The sequence below is a fragment of the Protopterus annectens genome, chromosome 4.part1 (assembly GCF_019279795.1).
Source record: "Protopterus annectens isolate FY-2018-M chromosome 4.part1, PAN1.0, whole genome shotgun sequence".
Lineage (NCBI taxonomy): Eukaryota > Metazoa > Chordata > Ceratodontiformes > Protopteridae > Protopterus > Protopterus annectens.
Window position 1 is genome coordinate 441882893 of NC_056734.1, and position 21251 is coordinate 441904143.

A 21251-nucleotide genomic window follows, 5' to 3' on the forward strand; every position below is an offset into this window, starting at 1 on the left:
GGTTATAGGTCCTACAATCCATGACTTGCATGGAAAGACTGAAATCCCTGTCGCTGTACACTGTATCATATAGGCTGCTGAGAAACTACTTTTGCCTGGCCTACAGGGCAGTCTCTGACCCTGCCCAGATGAATATGCTGCACGTCTACAGGTCAAATGGCACTAGAGTCACTTTCTGTAAGGATCTTAACCTAGCCTGTGACATTAACAGAACAAACTGGAGAGACAGATGTATCTCACAGAGATTGCCACTTCTCTGGTATAAACTTCCAATTCACGTGAACCAGAGCTCCTCACAACACAGCACAACCTGGATAAATGGATGGAAGACTGCAAATTCACCCCAGGGATGTTGCCCATGTCCCTCATGGACAGGGGTAGCTGGTGTTTATCGTAGACTTGCTCAGTGAATTACGTCCATTTAACCAAGGACAATTGAGGCAAGTCAGGATTATCATGGCTAGGCTTGTAAGGACTCAAGGCCGCTAGCCTATTATACCATGACCCCCCATTAATATTCCAAAACGTGCACACTGATTGGTCAGCGTGCACGTTGTAAATAGACTTATACTAATGGAAAAAGGTCCGGTCGCCCGGACTTTTTCCATTGGTATAAGTCTTTTTTAAAACACTGTCTCGCTATGTTAAAGGAGTTTAACATAGCGAGACAGGTTTAAAAAAAGCAATGGAGATCTCCGTTGCTTTTTTTTAAAGCTGTTTCGCTATGTTAAACTCCTTTAACATAGCGAGACAGTGTGTAAAAAGCAACGGAGATCTTGCTTTCTCCGTTGCTTTTTTCAAAACTGTCTTGCTATGTGAAATGGATTTAACATAGCGAGACAGCTTTAAAATAAGCAACGGAGATTCTCCATTGCTTTTTTTTAAAGCTGTCTCTCCACGTTAAACCCATTTAACGTAGCGAAACAGTAAAAAGCAACGGAGATCTTGCTTTCTCTGTTACTTTTGCCCACAGCTCTGATGTACTGCATATGCGCATTACATCAGAACTGCTGCAGAATACCAGACAGCTGCGGAAGGGCAGCAAGGAGGCATTATACAATGCCATTATTTAAAAAAAGTAATTTTTTTTCTTAAATAATGTCATTGTATAATAGCAATAACCCACTTCTGGGTGTGGGTAATGCTGGATTTACTCACGGTTGGCTTTGTTTGGCCACTCGGGCTTCGCCCTCGTGACCAAACCACGCCAACCGTGGGTAAATCCAGCATTACCCATACCCAGGCGTGGGTTATTGCTATAGTAATCTCCTATGAACCTATTACAGGCCTTTGCATATATTTGTGTGCCATAAGCACACTTTTTTGTGGGGCTTCCAGGCTTGAAGTACCAAAGAGATTCCTTGACACAGATTTGATGTCTTTGGAAGTCTCATTCTGCCTGTGTCAACATCTTTAAAAATGCAACTACAGCATTGGTCCTATCAGGCAGGATAGCCACTGCTAGGAAAATCTGCTCAGGGCATGGAATACAGAAGGTTTTTAAATCTATTTTTTATGATTTACTATTAGGGGGACCTGACCTTGAAGATCTACAATAAGGTATTTACCTTATGCAAGTCTAACACATGCACACAATTCACATCAACTGATCAGTAATCTTCCTTGTCTGAATCAAATACTACACAGACAAACTTGAACAATTGAAACTCTGTTTTTCATTGTAAAAATGCAGCTTCAGCATACAAACGTTGTAAAGCACATTGTTGTCTTCCTTTCTTAAATATATTCACACAGAGAAAAGGCCAAGAACACCTTACATTAAAATCTCATCACATTTCATGATGCACACATTGTCATTCTGAAGTGACTACAGTAGACCCACAGTGATACTTCAGTAAAGGGTATCTCCTATCTTAAACACATCAGTACAAATGTCAAACTGTCAATTTTATTAAATGACAGTTTAACAAAAATATACATATGGGTATATATACGTGTGTGTGTGTGTGTGTGTGTGTGTGTGTGTGTGTGTGTGTGTGTGTATATATATATATATATATATATATATATATATATATATATATATATATACACACATACATACACACAATGTATTTATTTATTTCAGTTTGGTAACCGGGGGAGTCCACTGGGCTCGAGAGCCCATTTTCAGTGGAGGCCCGGGGAGAAAAGCTCCAACATTACATAGTAAAACATTAGATATTGGATAAAGTTACAATTCATGATACAGATACATAAGATAAGCAAAATACAATTGATATGGAGGGTGTAGAAAAAAGAGAGACATAAACAGGTAAATTGGTAAGGCTTCACATTACATAGTAGACACCGAGTTTGTGGATTAAGTAACTATTCAAAATTCAGACATGAAATGGTACATTGGTAAAGCTACACTTTACATAGTAAGCATAAGCGTTCAGATAAAGTACCCCTCAGGATGCAGATACATAAGATAAGCAAGTTATAGTAGCAATTGAGGGTGCCGACACTTTTGAGAACAGAGACATGAACTGGTGCAGACACTTTTGAGAACAGAGGCATGAACTGGTACATTAGTAATTTAGCAAATAGGTCATATGTTGCAAGGAAAAAAATTCCAGTGTTTGTATAGAAAATGTATCTTGTGTGGGTGCAAGAACAGGTACAAATGAAGGGAGAGGGAACAGGGAAAGAAAACTAGATACAGTATATATGAAATGTACAATAAATAATGCTGAAGAGAGAGTCATTTTTAGAAGTGTTAAGTCATTTCTAGAGGAGTTTAGTAGGCAAAGGGGAAGTAGGGAAAATATGATTTAAAGTGAGGAGAGAGGAAGGCTAGGTGGGTAAAGTGCAATTGCACTTCCACTTGAATAAGTACGAATGGAGATGTGATTTGAAATTATTAGTGTTTTCAATAGTTTGTAGAGAAGGAGGGAGAGAGTTGCATTTTTTGGCTAGGGAGAAGGACAGGAGGTGCCGTCCAGCAGGGCGGGTTGGTTTGTAGGCAGTGAGAAGGTTTAGGTGGGAAGAACTAAGTGGCCTGTTAGGAGTGTAAGGTTGTAGGAAGTTGAAAAGAGCAGGGCATATGGTAGGGTTAAAGAATAGCTTATGGACAGTAGTAAGTTGAAGGTAGTCCAGATGGTTGGGAAGTTCTAGCCAGTTAAGAATGTGGAGGGCAGAGCAATGGTGGGAGGCGTGTTTGGCTTTTATGGCAAACTAGGAGATTTTATTGTAACAACTTTCCATTTTGGAAGAGATTGAGGCAGATAGGTTAGTTAGTATGGGTGCACCATACATTAGAGTGGGGAGAAGGTAGGTGGTGGCAAGGGTTTGTCTAGTAGAAGGAGTGAGATGGTGGATGTTTCTGTATAGTAGGTCAAGTTTTTGATGTTTTTTTTTTATGTTTAGTTGAATATGTGTGTCAAATTTTAGGTGTTCATCTATGGCGACCCCAAGTAGTTTAGCATAGGGAACAATTTCTATAGTAGAATTGTTGTGGCTTCTGATTTGGAAAGAATTATTATCAAGTGGGCAGGATTTAGAAGGAGTGAAGAGTAGTATTTTAGATTTGTTAGCATTTAGAGATAAATGGTTTTGCAACATCCAGTCCTCAGTAGCAGAGAAGGCGGTTTGTGTGCAAGATTGAAGTTCTGGGAGGTTGGTGGCTCTGCAGATTAAAGTGGAGTCATCAGCATATTGTACTATTTTAGTATTTGGGATGGCTGAGTGGAAATCATTGACAAAGATGTTAAAGAGCATAGGACCAAGAATAGATCCTTGGGGAACTCCAGTAGGGATGGGAAGAAAGTCAGAGTTGCCTTTCTTCCATTTTACAGCTTTGAGATCTATCAGATATATAACTTGAAAACCAGGACAGGGAGTTGTGAGAAAGGTTAAGATTAGCCAGATAGCTGAGGAGATGGGTATGGGAGATAGTGTCGAAAGCTTTGGAAAGGTCTAGTAGAACTGTAGAAACTATATTTCCAGAGTCACAGGCATGGCTGACTATCTCTAAGAATGAGAGAAGAGCAGTAATAGTACTATGGCCAGGACAGAAACCATGTTGGGTTTGAGAGATTAGATGTTTGTGGTTAGGAAGGGCATTAGTTGGGTGTGAATGCATTTCTCTAGTATTTTTGATATTGGGGAGAGGATGGCTATGGGGCGAAAGTTGAAGTTGGTATTATTTTTACCGCCTTTGTGAAGAGGATGTATAAAGGCAGAACACCAGAGCTTTGGGGACATAAGATTCTTGTATGGATCTGTTGATTAAGATGCTAATGAGGAGGGCGATGCTGTCTGCAGCAGTTTTTAAGAACTTGGAGGGAATGTTATCTGGAGCATTGGAGCATGGTTTCAGCTTGCTGAGGATTTTTTTTATGTAGGAAGTTGGAATTGGATTAAGTTCAAAAGTGGGGGGGTTGGGGTTAGAGGCTGGGGTAGAATGACTAGCTTGTAAGGCTGGGGTGTTTAGGAAGGGTTTAGTTAGTTCAGCAATAGAGTTAATAAAGAAGGAGTTGAAAAGAGAGGTGATTTTTGCATTGGTCTTAGTAGTATCAGGGCAAGGGTTAGTAGTATCAGGGCAAGGGTTGTTTTTAGTGCCTGGGTGAAGGAGTGAGTTGATGGAGTTCCAGAATTGTTTGGGGTTTGTGGAGTGGTTGGTCTGGAGTTTTATATAGTAGGATTGTTTATCCTTGATTATGTGTCTTTTGGTGAGGCTGCAGAGTTGCTTATATTTAAGGAGGGTTTCAGGAAGTTTATTGTGCTGGGAAAGTTTTCAGCATTTATCGCGCTGTTGCATAAATTTTATGGTTTCCTTGGTTAGCCATGGTGCAGGGTTGGGTTTGACTCTAATAGATTGTGGAGGTGCTTGGGTATTAAGTACATTTAGGAAGGTGGAATTGAAGTGATCAACAGCGTTATCTAGAGGGAGTGTTTTTAGAGTGTTCCAGTTAGTTTGTTTGAGGGTGTTAGAGAAGTTTGTAGGGTTGAAGTTAGTAAGGTTATGAGTATGAATATAATGGTGCTGGTGAAGGGAGGAATGGGTTGCTCGAAGGATAAAGGCAGGTAGGTGGTCACTAATAAAATCAGGAAGGATGCCCGAGTCTAAAATGTTGTTAGGGTGGATAGTTAGTATCCAGTCCAGAGTGGATCCTGGAGAATTGGTTTTGTTGGTTCTGGTGATAGTTAGTAAATTGGGTGAAGTTGAAGAGATTGACAGATATGGTGGAATTTTGGTTGTTAATTCTATTCCAGTCTAGGTCGTCACCTAGATTGTAGGTCTCTAGGTGGATGTTAATTGAGGCCCATTGGAGGATATATTCTAAAGTAGTAGTGTTGTTACCTGGGGGAATATAGAGGGATATGATACAGATACTTTTATGAGTGTTTGTTTGTAGTATGCCTATGACAAGTTCTGCATTGTTAAACTGAGGAGTGGGATTTGGGTAAGGAATAATGGGGAGTGTATTAGAGAATACTAAGGCTACTCCTCCAACTCTTCTATTCAAGCGGTCATATCTAATGGTTTGGTAACCAGGGGGTAGAATTTCTGAGTCGGAGATGTATGGTTTTAACCAAGTCTCTGAGATGGCTACTATGTCTGGTTGGTTCTGGTTAAGCCAGGCATGGGTTGGTTCTGGTTAAGCCAGGCATGGAAGTTAGTTACTTTATTTCGTAAACTTTGGGCATTTAGAGTAATTTAAGGCTTTTGAGGCTGGCAGTTGTGGTGGTTTTTGGAGGGATGGTGGTGGTGTTGATGGAACTAGGTCCAGGGTTAGGGTGTAAATCACCTGCTAGAAGTAGGTGGATGAAGAGAGAAGGTAGTAAGTGGTTAAGTTTTCCTTTTGAGTGCAGGGGATGATACGGAAGAGGTTTAGGGAATTTGTGTTTTGCTAATGTGGGTAAGATATTTGGTTTGTAGTAGTAGAGGTGGTTGGGCTGGACTAATGAGGCTGAGATGGTGTGGAAGTGAGGTATTGTAAGGGTGAGATGGGGACTGGGGGAGGTGCAGTGGGATGTGAGAGAAAGGGGAAGAGGAGTGGAGAAATAGGAGATAGTATGGAAAAGTAGAATTAAAGTTAAAGTTAGCAAGGTATTAGTGGGGGTGAGAAGAGTAGATGGTGTAGATGGTGAAGAGGTGTTCATAGTGAGATGGTATAAGTGTAGAAGATGGAAGTAAAGAAGGAGTAATAGTGAAGGGGAGGTAGAAGTTATGGAGTGAACAAGCGGAGAGGAGTAGAGTAGAGGGATTTGTGTAAGGGGTGTGGCTATTAATTGAGGGGTGGGGGTGAGAGGAGGAGGGGTAGAGAGGAGGACTATGAGTGGAGGGGTAGAGGAGGGGAGGTGACTTCTGGCAAGAATAAATGTAGGAGTACTGGGGGCGGGTGAGATATGGGGGCAGGGTAGGGGAGCAGAGTGAGCCCGCAGGGTGAATGGAGTGGGTAGAGCCAAGAGAGGAGAATCGAGCTGGTAGAGCCAAGAGAGGAGAATCGAGTGGGTAGAGCCAAGAGAGGAGAATCCTGCTGGAGAAAAACAATCTGTGAGAGAGGCTATGGACAAGGGCTAGTCCTGCTCTACTGGGTAAGTGTCGATCTAGGGGAAACACTAAGGGCAGGGCCATAGTATGACTGGTTGGGAAATGGAATAATTAGATTAGTAGCTCATGCGGTGTAATTTAGGAAAGTAGCATAAGTAGAATACATATCCTGTGGAGTGCTGACATCTAGTGGTAGAAATGGGGTAGTGCTTGGGTGCTAAAGACTTGAGATATACCTATGGGAGATGCAGGGAGCTTTGTAGGAGGGATGTGGGGGCTTATGGCTGCGGGAGGCTGCAAGCACACACACGAGAGTTCAGGTTATAAGGGGATAATTGTATGAATACATTTCCAAGGTATGATTAAACTAACTACACAGTGGGTTTCTGACTGGGTTCCCAAGTCAGGTAGGTCACAGTTTAAATATATTTTATTTATATAGATATATATAGATGTGTATGTTTTTGTATGTGTGCGGATCTATTAATGATAAAAGATGTAGAGATGTAGAAAGATGTAAGTAGTTTTTGATTGACTATGAATGTGTACTTCATAAGTGTGAGTCATTCAGTATTTCTTATATGAAAGAGTATGGTATGTCTACAGATTTAAATATGTTTTTCTGTTTGTCATGTAAAATGTTCTCATCACCAAGTGTATTTTCACTCCATGTTCTTTTCCAGCTCACCAGAATAGAGTGTCTTCAGTCATATTCTCTCTGGAATCAGAGTGGGTGATAAGCACTGGCCATGATAAATGCATAAGTTGGATGTGTACCCAGAGTGGCAGCATGGTGGGAAGGCACTACTTCAGCTCCTGGACATCCTGTTTACAGTATCCTTTGTAGGCACTATTTATTGTCAAGAGCTAGTAGCATGTGATGATTTGGTTCTAAGTTTGTGGTAAATTTTGGAGGACTTAGACAGGAGTCTTAAATTGAAGGTGTTTTCTTCCTTCCTTCTTTCCCCAGCTTAAAATATTACATACCATGTGTTTTGTTTATAATCTCCTTCATTCCTTCTCCTGAAATCATTGAAAGTAGAAAAAGTGCCTGACTGATAAATATGGCTTATGATATTAATCTTTTGATGTATTATTACTTACCTGTATGCTTACCCACCTTCCATTGAATTTCTCTGTCAGCCATATATCTCTGTTAATGGGTTATGAAATGTACTTTGTGATAAAATGTTTATGCCTTGTTATATTTTCCTATCATGCCTAGATTCATGTTAGCATTTTTTATGCCATATATATATATATATATATATATATATAAAAGAGAGAGAGAGAGAAAAGGGCATGATCCTGGTGTAAAATGCAGGATGTTGACTCCTGTTTCACAAAGAGACCCTGCCTGACCTTGGCCTCCACAGGCTGCAATTTTGTTAAAGGTAAGCATAATGCCCTTAGTGGCATGAAACACATTTGACTTGTGTCTTAGACTGTGCTGAAGGTTATGTGCTCCTGTACTGTTGCTGCACATCAGGCTAGACAGTCCCCCGAGATCATTGCTTCTTTTCCCCAGAACATTTGTGGTCAAAACACCCCTAACCTCACATTCACACTTTATAGCTGTTTTCAGTCCTCCACACCAGTTCTAGCAGAGGTCTCTACTATCGACCCAGATTGCTTCAGCTGTCTTAGCAGTGACCCTATTTCCTACTGTCCCGGTACCCATACTGGTAATGGTTAGAGTGCTTCTTCTTGTCCTCCAATCCCTTTTTTGATTACTAGAATTTTAACAACATTTAGCCTGTAAACAGGCCATGTCCCTGCAATGCGACTGTGATCTCTCTCACCATGATTAATTATCCACATTGTTCACTGTGTTATTGATAGGAGTGCATTTCTCCACTCAGTGGTAACAGCAGAACATTAAAGCATTCCACTTCTGGTGATGACTGGTACATTATTAACTTTTTCATCCCTTCAGAAATAATCAATCATTCTAATCCAAAAGACATATAAGCAACCAGCTTCTAAAGCCACTCAAAAAGGCATGGTCAGGGATCAACTTGTAACTACTCTGCCTTTAAATGTCAGTGGTGCTTTAAATTACTTAGATGCAGCCTTGCTACTGTGTTGCATTTGCCCTGATTCATAGTTTTCCTTATGAGGTGTGTAATGATTTTACCATCATGCATCTCATCTTGTTTGCTTTATGATGGGTTGCCAGTCCAGGTTCTGTATGCAAGTACAATGGTCAATGACAAAGTCCAGGGAACAAGGTGGAAATTAAGCTTTTTGAATTTATTTTACAATAAGTTATATTGATCTGTGCTTGTTCCTTTATTTTGTATATCTAGAGTGCTGGAAGGGGTCTTTTTTAATTAAATAGCTTTTTAGAATTTTTGGGACTGTGAGCTTATTATTTTTTTTCTGAAGATAAGCAGAGCTCAATCTTAACACAGTTGTTATATTGTACTCTGCAATTAGTTGAATTTCAAGCATAAACTAAATACCACGTTGTCAGTGTACACTTGGCAATGCAGATGTAAGTGGTTCTAGACCAGGGTCAGTACTGAGGTCATACTGAATATGCCAGCATCATAAACTTTTTTTTTTAATTTTGATATGGAGTGATATCGTTCAGTATAAGTTGATAAACCCAGGTCCCTTTTGAAAGTCTTGGTAATGTTGCTGATGGGTGTCCTGATGGAAGTTAAAAGCCATAAGCCATTGTTAGAAAAGAGAGTGCTCTATATTATTATTTTTAAATCTCAAGGTGTGCAATTTAAATATTAAACAAAAACAAAGGTGTGCAATTTAAATATTAAACAAAAACACAGGTGAAGTATACATCACTACACCAGAAGTCAAACAAGTACATTAATGAAAAAGATGTATAAAAATCACCTCCCCATTGGTTGACCTTCTTGCCTTCTTTACGCATTATTCAAGCCCAAGAGTAATTTTGTCTTTGCAGTGTCAGTAGTACAAGAGGCAGCACTCACCTTGGTACAGAAGGTTGTGGGTTGTATTCCGTGCTTGAGTTGGTGGTAGCTCAGGTGGATGTAAATGATCCCATGACACCTATCAAAAAGAGTAGCGGAAGTTTCCCAGTGCGCTGGCCATATTTAACCTAGTAGTATAAATACCACCACTGGTTTCCCCCGAAAAGAGTCTGCTAGACTAGTGGGACCAAACACAGTCACCAAAGGGTTAATAAATAGAGAAATACACAATGTTTATTTATTTAGTTATCACTAAAACTTTCGTAGCCAACTTTTCAATTGTCATTAGTTTCCTTCTTAATATGCAAGTACAGCTTCTATTCAGATGTTTCATTTTAACACATAGAAAGGCTCCTTTGTTGTCTCTTTTTTACTGTACCAACCCATGTTCTTCTTTCCAGTTTCTGTCATTCCTTTTCCCAGTTTGTAATTATCGAATTACAGAACTCACATCATTTAAGTCAAATGAAGCATTTTGAATTGTCTTTAAACCTGCAGTGTTCCTTGTAACACTTCCTGCCATTTGCCTGCTTGCATTTCCTGATTTGACATGAACTTTTCTTTGTGGGTCCTATGATTATTTTCATATTCTCCATCCAAGGTAATGCACATTTAGAGGATGCAATGCTTGGAGGTGTCCTTACACCCATTCTTATATGAGTCATGACATAAGGGCTAGGTTAAGCAAGTGTGCTGCCCTCCGCCCAAAACAGGCAGACCAGAAGCTCTTATTTCTCCTTTCATTCTAATCCTGTCTGTTGTTGGTAAGGTTTGCGCATCTGGATGCTGACTCAAATGTTTGTTTCCATGTTCTTGTTAGATAAGGTTAAGACCATTACTTTTTTATCTTTGTAAGGGGCATGACATTAAGAACTGCCACAAGTGTATTTATCCCGTCACTCTTAGATGCCATTGGGTGAAAATTTTCAACATACTTGGCATCCAAATGGAAGACATCAAAGTCCTGTCATCCAGAGAGCAAGGAAAAGCTCCTTCAAGTACCTTCATGTAGTCCTCTTGGTTGTTAGGCTCGTACCCCCATTTTCTACAGATACTGATCGTATCTTCAACTGCAAGGGGATTTAGAATTCTGCTGTGCTCCATTTTGGAGCAAGATAGAGTGAAATACCCCCTTTCCCCCCCACTTTGATGGTGTATCATGTGATATGCTAGCAGTATCCAACCCCTGGCTTATTGGCTGGAGTTTGTCTGCTCAACCTGATCCCAACAAGTGGCCCCCTAAATTCTCTTGACTGGGATCAGTGTAGCACCTGAGTTAGTCCCCTTCTGGAACCTCTCCCTGGCCCAATTTGAGTTGGATGAACCAGGATATGATAATGGTATATCAAATGTTCCTGTACCAGAACTTTGTATCTCAGTGTTTCAATGTTGGACTGACGTTTGATGTGTATGAGTGCTTGAGTTAATAGGGCTCTGGAGTGTACTGTTAAGAAATATGGTTTAAACCTGTGCCTAGACTGATGCAACTCTCTATCCCTTGTGTGCCACCTATGGCTGGCACACGATCATGCACTGGTTTCCTTGAGCCCAGTTTCGATTAGGTCAGTCACATGCTGTCCATTTAGTGACACTGTACACATTTGATCACTTCTGCAGGTAGCTGGGACACGGCAGCCCATCTTACACTGACTTTGAGTCAGTGGCTCTATAGATTTGTATTTCAGGGATGGACAGAGACACTTTCTGTTGCTTCTTCCACCCTCCCCACCTAATTATACCGTCTTCAGAGAAGTCAATATTCACAAAGAACATCTAGGGCTGAAGTCAAGCCACATGTCTGTCCTTTCAGAAATTACCTTATGAAGTACGTAGTGTATGGGGAAGAAGTTTGAGGAGCCTCATGTTATCCCACCCATTCTGTGAAGTTGTTGATTAAGGATGTTTTTCATGGAGCACAAAATCATCCCAACAGTGTCTTTTTGGCCCTTTCATGAAGGTGGATGCATTCTACAAGTCTCCACTTAAGTCGATTGATTGCCTTAAGCATCTTGTGGCTTACTTCTTCATGATCTCTTTGGCCCTGCATGTGTCCCAGAGACCATGATATTTTACAGCCTTGCTGTAAAACAAGGAGTTCATTAACTTTAGAGGTAGGGATTAAGAATGCCTTTCGGAGTGAAGTGCTGTTTAGAAATGGAGGACATGATATGTGACTACTTGTGAAGGATGCAAAACTTCAGCTCTGTGGAGGGAGTCTAAGATTTTCTCCTACCTCCTTTTCCAAGCTTATCCTCAAAAGGATGAGCACTGTAAGGTGGTAAGAGTGTGAGAATGCACTCTGTTTACTGGAGGTCAGTGATGTTTGATTTGATGTTTGTCTTTTCGGCTTTTCCCGGTTAAGGGTCGCCACAGCGGAACTCCGGTCCGCTAATGATTGGCAGTAGATTTTTATGGTGCCGAGTTGCCGGTCCGATGCCCAACCTTCAGCGAAGGCACATCCATTCACACATCTTTTGGAGGCCACTCGACTGCAGGAAGGACATGCAGACACCACACAGAAGGCACTCCAGCCGAGAATCGAACAGGAGAACCTCTTGCTGTGAGGCAACAACGCTACCGCTGTACCACCGCGGCTTTCAGTGATGTTTGATTTGATATTTGGTATATATTATCTCTAATCAGCTCTTGGGGGGTTTCATTTTTCAAATTCCACCATGAGTTTTTGATGTTTGCTTATAAGTTGACTTTGAAAATCATATGGTGTTTGCTCCCATGTCACAAAACCAGTATTACTGCTTGCCCGTTAAGCTTGCATTTCATAGTTCCTCCTGTGCATGCATTAATACCATTACCATACACAGTCTTTTTGCCTGATTGGCTACTTGTTCTTACTCTCCCATCCCACTTTTTTGTAGCCATAAGAAAATGACCAACCTGGATGGATGGCTGAGGTTTTAGGAGAGGGCAAACTATTCATTAATTACTTATGCTGTTTATTTACTGTTCCCTTTCCATTTTAATGCAAAGTAAATGTTATGTCCTTGAACTTGGTATCCTTGACCTAAAATGCTCAGAATTGAGTATAATGAATTCAGCATAGTAGAGTGAGTAGTACAGCAGAAGGGAATTTGATGTTAAATAAGCCTGTTTTCAGCTGTCCCTAGTTAAGTTTTATCTGCTTGTCTGTCTCTGAGCTAGTGTATTTAAATGGATCAGCCACTAGTATACTACAATACATGTGCACAAAAACACAAGCTCACGCACATGCACATACACATGGTAAGGGGCAAGCTTTGGAAACACTCAACAGGCTTGTTACATAGTGGCTGTTTAAAACCTTGCATTAATGTGCTTGAAATTTTACATAACCCATCATTTTTTTATTTCTACTCTTGCTGTAGAGATCTGAATTGTTTTCCAGAGAAATTTTACTTTTAGAAACATAAGTTTTAACAAGGTCAGAATAATTTAAGAGCTACTAAAAGGGATCATGTTAATATTGTTTTGCTGTAGTAAGATTGTATGTGTCTTTAACTTCTTGTGTTCTCAGATATGATTTTGACACACGGTATGCCTTTGTTGGTGATTACTCAGGACAGATTACACTTCTGAAACTTGAACAAAACACATCTACAGTTGTTACAGCCCTTAAGGGACATGAAGGTAAGTTACTGTTAGGAATACTATGCAAACTGAATATCATTTTGGCTTTTAATAGATTTTTATCATGTTTGTGTTGACATCTGTTGTGTGTTACTGCTTCCCAATAAAGGAAACATCCCTCAAATTAGGATGATTTAATCTAAGTAATATTTGTCAAAATATGGAGAACAAAGTTGTGGTTTGCTAAATAAAAATATGATTATTAGACTGTGGGTAAGAAATGTGCTGACTCATTCAGAGTTAGCAGATGGGCATCAGGAAACTGTAAACTGAAAATGTTTTTTTCTTGGCTAGCCACAGCTGACTAAAGTCACTACATTCTGTATGCTATTGAACGAAACTCAAAGTTGTAGCAGTCTCTGTTGAAAAAAATTGTTTGTAACATGAGACACCGCTTTTTTTTGGCCTTGTTAGCAACAAATTGTACATTGTCAAATCAGTTTTCAGTCAGTAAAAGTACTGCTCTGCCCAAATGTGCTTCGTGTTTCACTGTTACAATCATTACATTTGGATAATCTGCTGGCAGATTGCCCTCAGTCGGCCTGAATTCCAAAGTCTTGGGTCCTGCGTCTGTTACGGTCTCCTCTTCCATGACGTCAGGTCATCAGGGGTGTAAAACATGCAGCCGATGCCATTTTCTTTGATCTTTCTTGCCATGCGGTGCCTGAAGCAGAAGCATTTCGCAAGTGCCGGTCGGCCGACTACTGAAATATTCAAGTTCGAGTTTCAGAACCGAAGTCTTCCCTAAACCTAAGTACCCCATTGGGGAAACTTTTTTCTTGCTTTTTACCAATGTCAGAAAAAGTTAATAATTGTATTATTTGTGGGAAGCAAATACCTCATAAGGATTTCCATTTATACTGTATTCCTTGCCTAGGCCCTGATCACAAAGTGCCTGGCTGTCGGGTTTGTGCTAGATTTAGCCAACGCACTATTAACCGTCGCTATATTTTTGCATCAAAGTATTTTGGAAACAGATTTAACTACCCAGAAATGTCGTCGGATAGCAATCCGACTACTGGAGTATATAAAAAACACAAGGAAAAGGACAGAGAAAGGCAGTCTAGATCCAAAACCGACGACGAAGCTTCTCCTAAGCCAGTCGCTAGTACTCAGGTGCTTTTGCAGCCCCTGATACCTGCTACCTTCGAGTCACAGGCCTCTTCCGACACCCATGTCGAGTCTGGCATGCCGCAAGATATTCAAGGTATTGGACCGACTGATGTATCCCCCTCGGATGGGTCCGGAGCCGCTGAGCATGCACCGGCTTCTGAGAGTGTTTTCAGACCTCAACATTTGTATATCAAACCTACGACAGCGGCAAAACCAAAGACAAAAGCAACTTCTAAAACTAAAAAACTGACGCATGAACCACGTGCACAGACCTCCTATGCCTAAAAAACAGATGATCAAAATGGCTGAAGACCTAATTACCTTGATCAGGGGTACCCATCCCCCTCCAGATAAGAGGCCTAGGCAAGACAGTGACTGAATCTTCAGATCAGGTTTCTATTTCTTCTGATCAGGAATTATCTATACCTCCCTATGAGGATTCTGATGCTGAGGAGTCTATTCCATCTGCATCTCCTCCTGAGGATTATTCATTTGGAGAAACATTGCATACTTTGAGGGAGCATTATCACTGGGAGAGTCAAGACTTCTCAGAATCAAAAAAGAGGCTCAGGGATTTCCTCCTTCTCCCTCAGCACAGACCTTTAGCCATTCCTCCTGTCCTAGGCATTGTGGATGATGTGTTTTCGGAGTCGAGCTTGACCCCTGACTCCTTACCTCCGGCACCCAGTAAGCCGGACAGATATTACAGGGTCCCTGACTCCCATAAATTTTTATTTAGAAACCCTGCTGCTGATCCTGTAACTATTTCACAGGGTCCAAAGGGAGTTAAGGCCTCGACAGCAAATAATCCTACCCCCTCTGACAGAGATTCAAGGGCACTGGACAGATGGGGAAAAAAGGTTTATATATCTGCAACCTTAGCAATCGGGGCCTTAAAATGTCAGTGTCATATGCTTAAGTACCAACAACATGTTATGGGATTGCTGAAACAGAAAATGATGTTGATTTCAGAATGTGCAAAAAATAAAGAATTGCAGGAATTATTGCATGCAGCTGAATAAGTAGGAAAGCATACTTTGCAATGTGGTTTTGATTCCTTAGAGACCTCCTGCAGGGCTGCAGTTACTGGATCTGTGATTAGGAGGCATGCCTAGTTAAAGGAACAAAATTTGCCTGATCATGTTAAAGCTAAACTGATAGATGCACCTTTACAGCATGATTCTCTGTTTGGTATTAAGGCAGAAGAGGTTTTAAAGAAAATGGAAGACAAAGCTAAGTCTATGCAAACTGTTAAAGACTTCTTACAAGTGCAGCCACCAAGATTCAGTAGACACTGGCCTACAAAAAATTGGTCCTTTCCTGTGTCAGACAGAGCTCAAAGGGGCAAATCCAGACGCCCTAAGGGTTCCAGATACCAGGCGCAAGATTCGTACAGGTCAAAGCAATGGGGCGCTTCCACCTCCAAATCTGGAGGAGATAAAGCGCAAACCTACAAAAAGCAATCCCAATGACTTCCCTCTGCCTACAGCAAGCGTTTATCTATTGGCAGCACCCATAGGGGGAAAATTAGCACTTTTTGCTCAAAGTTGGCAGTTAATAACCCAGGACAAGTGGGTTTTAAACATCGTATCACAGGAATACAGATTCCATTTCCACACTCTGCCAATGGCAAAGGGTTGGCCAGATCTGACAAAAAAATCAATGGGCAGAGGCACGGAATCAGGTTACATCCCTCATGGATATGGGGGCCATTCAGACAGTACCAAAACAGGAAAAAGGACAAGTTTTTTACTCAAGACTGTTCTTGGTACCCAGAAAGGACAAGGCCTGGCGGCCATTACTGGATTTATCGATTTTGAACACCTATCTGGACATTCCAAAATTCAAAATGCTGACTTTGCAGCAGCTTCTGCCCATGTTGGGCATGAATGCCTGGCTGGTGACTTTAGACCTAAAAGAGGCATACCTGCATGTTCCAATAAGACAATCGTGCAGGAGATGCCTCAGATTCAAGGCTGGCTTAATGCATTACCAATTCTTTGCACTGCCCTTTGGCTTATCTACTGCGCCCAGGGTCTTTACAAAGTGCCTGGCACCAGTAATTGCTTTTTGCAGACAAAGAAGTATACAAATATATCCTTACTTAGACGACTGTCTCATTCAAGCAGAGAACAAGGACACTCTTCTTCGACACCTGGCATTTGTGAAAAAAGGCTTCTAACATGCCTAGGGTACACAGTAAACGAAAAGAAGTCACAATTGGTACCCTCTCAAAAGATAAAATTCCTGGGTGCAAGCTTGCATACAACTGCCCAGATGGCTTAACTCACGCCAGACAAGCAAAGGTAACTGACTACTTTCTTCAAACTGATGGCAACAAAAACCCAGTCTTCTGCAAGACAAATTCTGCAGGCTCTGGGCTTCATGGCATCCTGCATCCTACTGATTCCATATGCAAGACTGCATATGAGGAAACTTCAATAGTACCTAAAAAGTTTATGGAGTCAACATTCTCACAGTCTGGAAACAATGATTCCTCTCATTCCCTGCCTGCAACAGGAGTTTCTATGGTGGGCAAAGGCATGTCACCAAAAAATGAAATGGCCCTTCACTCTACCCCATGCCAGCCAAACCTTAACAACAGACTCATCAGATTATGCCTGGGGGGGCCCACATGGCAGGAATATGCATTCAGGGCATACGGACACCAAAACAAATGCATCTACGTATCAACCAGAAAGAGATGCTAGCTGTTCAAAATGCCCTGACAGCCTTCAAGGACTTATTTCATCCAGGACAACTACTGATAAAGATGGACAACACCACATTCATGTGGTATGTAAACAAACAAGGGGGCACACACTCATACCCCCTTTGCAGATTAGCCATGGCACTGTGTGACACAGCTTTGACCTACAAATTGCATCTTCAAGCTCAATTCCTGCCAGGAAAACAAAACACACTGGCAGACGATTTAAGCAGAAACCTTTTGGATCCTCATGAGTAGAAACTAAATCCACAAGTCTTCAGCATGATAACAGAGAAATGGGGGAGCCCAGACATAGATCTATTTGCATCTCCTCACAATTATCAGTTGAAAAGATTCTGCACAAGGACGTATCACAGACAATCATGGAAAGTGGATGCCCTGTCCTTCAGTTGGAAAAACTCATCAGTTTACATCTTTCCTCCTCTGCCTCTTCTCCCCAAAGTCCTCCTAAAAGTCAGACAAGAGAAACCAAAGATGATACTAATTGCTCCGGACTGGCCCCGCCAACTCTGATACCCAATCCTAAGGAACTTGTCTCAATACCCAGCTTGGACCTTGCCTCAAAGACCACAACTACTGTCCCAGCAAAACAATCCGATCCTGCACAATCAACTACAGACCCTGAACCTGGCAGTATGGCTGATCATGTAGTCATACAAACAACACCTCTCAGTAAAGCTGTGATAGATGTAATTTTGGAAGCCAGAAGGCCTAGTACTAGAAAATCTTATGCTGACAAGTGGAAGAGATTCTGTGCTTGCAATCAAGCACAAGGAAATGATACAGCAGAACCAAATATTCCTCAGATATTGCAATACTTAACTGAGATGCTTGACAAAGGCCTTTCTCATCAATTAAAATCCATGCCTCTGCCATTTCAGCTCATTACAATACAGACCAAAAATTTAAGGCCTCCTAGAAGATCACCATTGCCTGCATTGGACCTCAGTTATGTGTTAGAAAAGCTCACCCTGCCTCCATTTGAACCAGCTGCTACCACTGATATAAAGTTCTTATCATGGAAAACGGCCCTGCTGCTAGCAATTACTTCAGCAAGACTAGTTTCAGAGCTACAGGCCCTCATGGTTGTTGAGCCTTTAATCATATTTTACCCAGACAGGGTGTCTCTGAGGACAAGTCCTACTGTTATGCCTAAGGTGGTTTCCAGTGTGGCTCTTAATCAAACAATTCATCTGCCAACCTTTTATCCAAATCCGCAGAACAAGGGGAAGAGAATTCTGCATTCCTTCGACATACACAGACCGCTAAGATTCTACTTGAGCTGGACTAAAGCTCTAAGAAAAACTGAGCAATTACTAGTGGCATATGCTGCAGGATCAGAAGGCAAGGCTATTTCAAAGCAGACAGTTTCAAAGTGGATAAGCTACTGCATCCGTTTCTGCTATTTACACCATGGCAAACCTGTGCCCAAGGGCATTAGGTCTCATTCCACCAGAGCTGCAGCTACTTCAGCAGCCTTTCTCGTGGGAGTACCAACCAAAGACATTCTAGAGGCTGCTACTTGGAGTTCTGTTCACACCTTTACAAAACATTATCATTTGCCTCTCTACTCTAAATCCAGGGCAGGCTTTGCCACTGAAGTTCTGCAGGGCCTTATAGCTGCTCCTAATGCTGTTTAGCTCCATCCTCCCAACCATAGCTTTGGGATTCTACCCAAATGTAATGACTGCAGCAGTAAAACACGAAGAACATAGTACAGTTGTGTACACTTACCATAAATGCAGATGTTCGAGTGTATTCACTGTTGCAGTCCAGGTTACTCCTCCGCCATCCCACTGTCATTCTGGAGTTTCTTTCCTTCTCTATCTTCTACAACCTATGTGATGTATTTGCTTGTAGATGAAGGTAAAGTTTATATTGATGCATATGTATATATATCTATGGTGGTGCTGCGGTAGCGTTGTCGCCTCACAGTAAGATGTTGTCCTGTTCAATTCTCAGCTAAAGCGTCTTCTGTGTGGAGACGTGTGAATGGGCGTACCTTCGTTGAAGGTTGTGCGTCAGGCCTGGCAAGTCGGTACGTATAAATCTACTGCCAATCATTAGCGGACCAGAGTTCCGCTGTGGCGACCCCTAACTGGGAAAAGCCGAAAGATACAACAGCTATATATATATATATATATATATATATATATATATATATATATATATTGCTACCTTTTTGGGGGCACCTGACATCGGGGGCAAGAAAAACTAAATAAAATGGGGAGTCTGCTGCATGTTTTATACCCCTGATGACCTGACGTCATGGAAGCGGAGACAGCAACCGACGCAGGACCCAATACTTTGGAATTCAGGCCGACTGAGGGCAACCTGCCAGCAGATTACCCAAATGCAATGACTGCAACAGTGAATACACTCGAACATCTACATTTATGGTAAGTGTACACAACTGTACTTTCTGGCCATGAGGAAATGGGGAAGAGAAAGACATTTGTTTTGTAATAGTAGAATGTCAATCTTTCATTTCTTAACCAAGACCACTAATCCCAATTACTTTTTTTCAGAGTTAACCTTGGAGCACTTTCTAGTGGATTAAGTGAGTTTCTAAGAATCACCCAGTAAGCAAATTGAGACTAGTATTCAAACCCATGACTAGTGGAATAAAGATGATTAGCAGCTTATAGCCTTAATTCTCTGTGTTGAACTGCCTTGGCTGTATATGACCTACTCAGAGATACTGTGTCCTCTCAGTTGTGGCTGATTTCATAAGGAGCAGCTGGGAATATTAACTTGTCCTGGATTACGGAGGTGGGGGGTGGAGGCAGATTTTGTTTTAAAACAGTCACCCACTACAAGTTAAATGTGGATGCTGAAATATCATTTGAAAGCAGTTGTCTTAGGACTGGCTTTGTTGGGCCAGTAGCCCCTAACCACAGTGCATTCCTAACATTAGTAAGGGGGAGGATGGAAGAATGTATGTCGGCAGATACAGATTTGCCTCTCATATCCAGTCTTTAAACTTCAAATTTCAAGTCGTAGTAGGCTGCTGAGTTATTCAATGGTTAGGTGAAAGAGACTGTAAGGAAGCCAACAGTGCACTTTTACAAAGTTGAATGGTGTGAGAGAAGTCTGGATTTGTTAGGCTGGCAGGTATTTCTTTCCTTCTTTATTTGCAGCACAATTGAATACTGGACCACAGAGCAATGCAAAGCAACTGCATGCATTACTAACCAGCAACGGTGCGCACCTTTGAAATGAATCATCTGGAACATAACAGTAACACACCAAATATGTGTGTCTTTGGACAGCCTTGGCAGGAGCATAAAAAGTTGGTCTTTACAGACGAAATCTAACTAGAATCCTTCATAGTAATATGGCTGACATAAAATATGAAGGACAGTAGAGCTCCATACCTAGAAAGCTTTGTAATGTGGAGGTTGCGCAGCTTTTTGTTTCAAATTCTTAATGTCTTGTCTATTGGTGTGCTACTTCAGTTGTCTGTGTCTAGAGACCCATCTTGAACAAATGAACACTCCCAGGAAGTAAAATTTGTCATCTCTGTCAGACATCATTAATGTATAGTAGAGGAGTCAAAACAGTTAAATTTCTAGTTTTGTATGTGGGATGTGCATTTGTTTAAAGCATGTAGGGTAGTCATGGAAGTAGTTGGCAAATATATCGTTATATAGTGCCATTTTGTCCTGGGCTGGGTTACTGTTCTGTATCCACAGTTAGCTGTTGTCCACTTCATACTCCTAAAGACTTGTCAGCAACCTCTATGGTTTCCTGCAGCTATCTGACATCCCAAGTTTTTTTAACTAAAGCTATGTCTTTATCAGCAATGGGATTTAGTTGTTTCTTCATTATGCCCATGGTATTAGTGATGATGATGTGGAATTTTTGTGTTACTTTTTGGCCCCCATTCTCCTGTAGCCATCAAGGTCCATTCTTCCTCTTCTCACAGCATCAGAAGGCATTGGGAAGAAGATGTGAAGATTCCAGCTATCATCCTGTTGAGGGTGGAGGCTGTGAGATTGTGCTGTGCTCCTGCACCTTCACACTCTGTTGGCCAGCAGATACCATGCAAAGCCCGGGGGTGGAGTTCACACCCACATAGCTGTGCTGCAGTTTGGAATATTCCCTGGCCAGGCTTGTGACCTTGACTCCCTCTGCATATGGAATGCATTACTGGCTTTTGCAGTCTTTACCCTGCTGCAATAAAGTTCAACCATTCTGGCAAAGGAAAGAATTTATCTGGCATTGGTTCCTGCTTTCCATAGTTCTCATGCTGTCTGCTGTAGCACTTTGGTAACTTATCATATCTGTTTTGCATGGGTTTGTCTGTGCTCTGTGTCATTCT

The 21251-nt window shown here is 41.4% G+C and overlaps 1 protein-coding gene across 2 annotated transcripts in view; it reads left to right on the forward strand.

Moving 5' to 3' along the window:
- The window catches only part of WDFY1 (WD repeat and FYVE domain containing 1), a 954352-nt gene that overhangs the window by 555981 nt on the left and 377120 nt on the right, over positions 1-21251 (forward strand). For both annotated transcript variants that reach the window (XM_044070252.1, XM_044070253.1), the window contains exons 5-6: positions 7186-7336; positions 12971-13083. In XM_044070252.1, coding sequence (XP_043926187.1) covers positions 7186-7336; positions 12971-13083 — 264 coding nt within the window. The remainder of the gene's footprint in view (positions 1-7185; positions 7337-12970; positions 13084-21251) is intronic.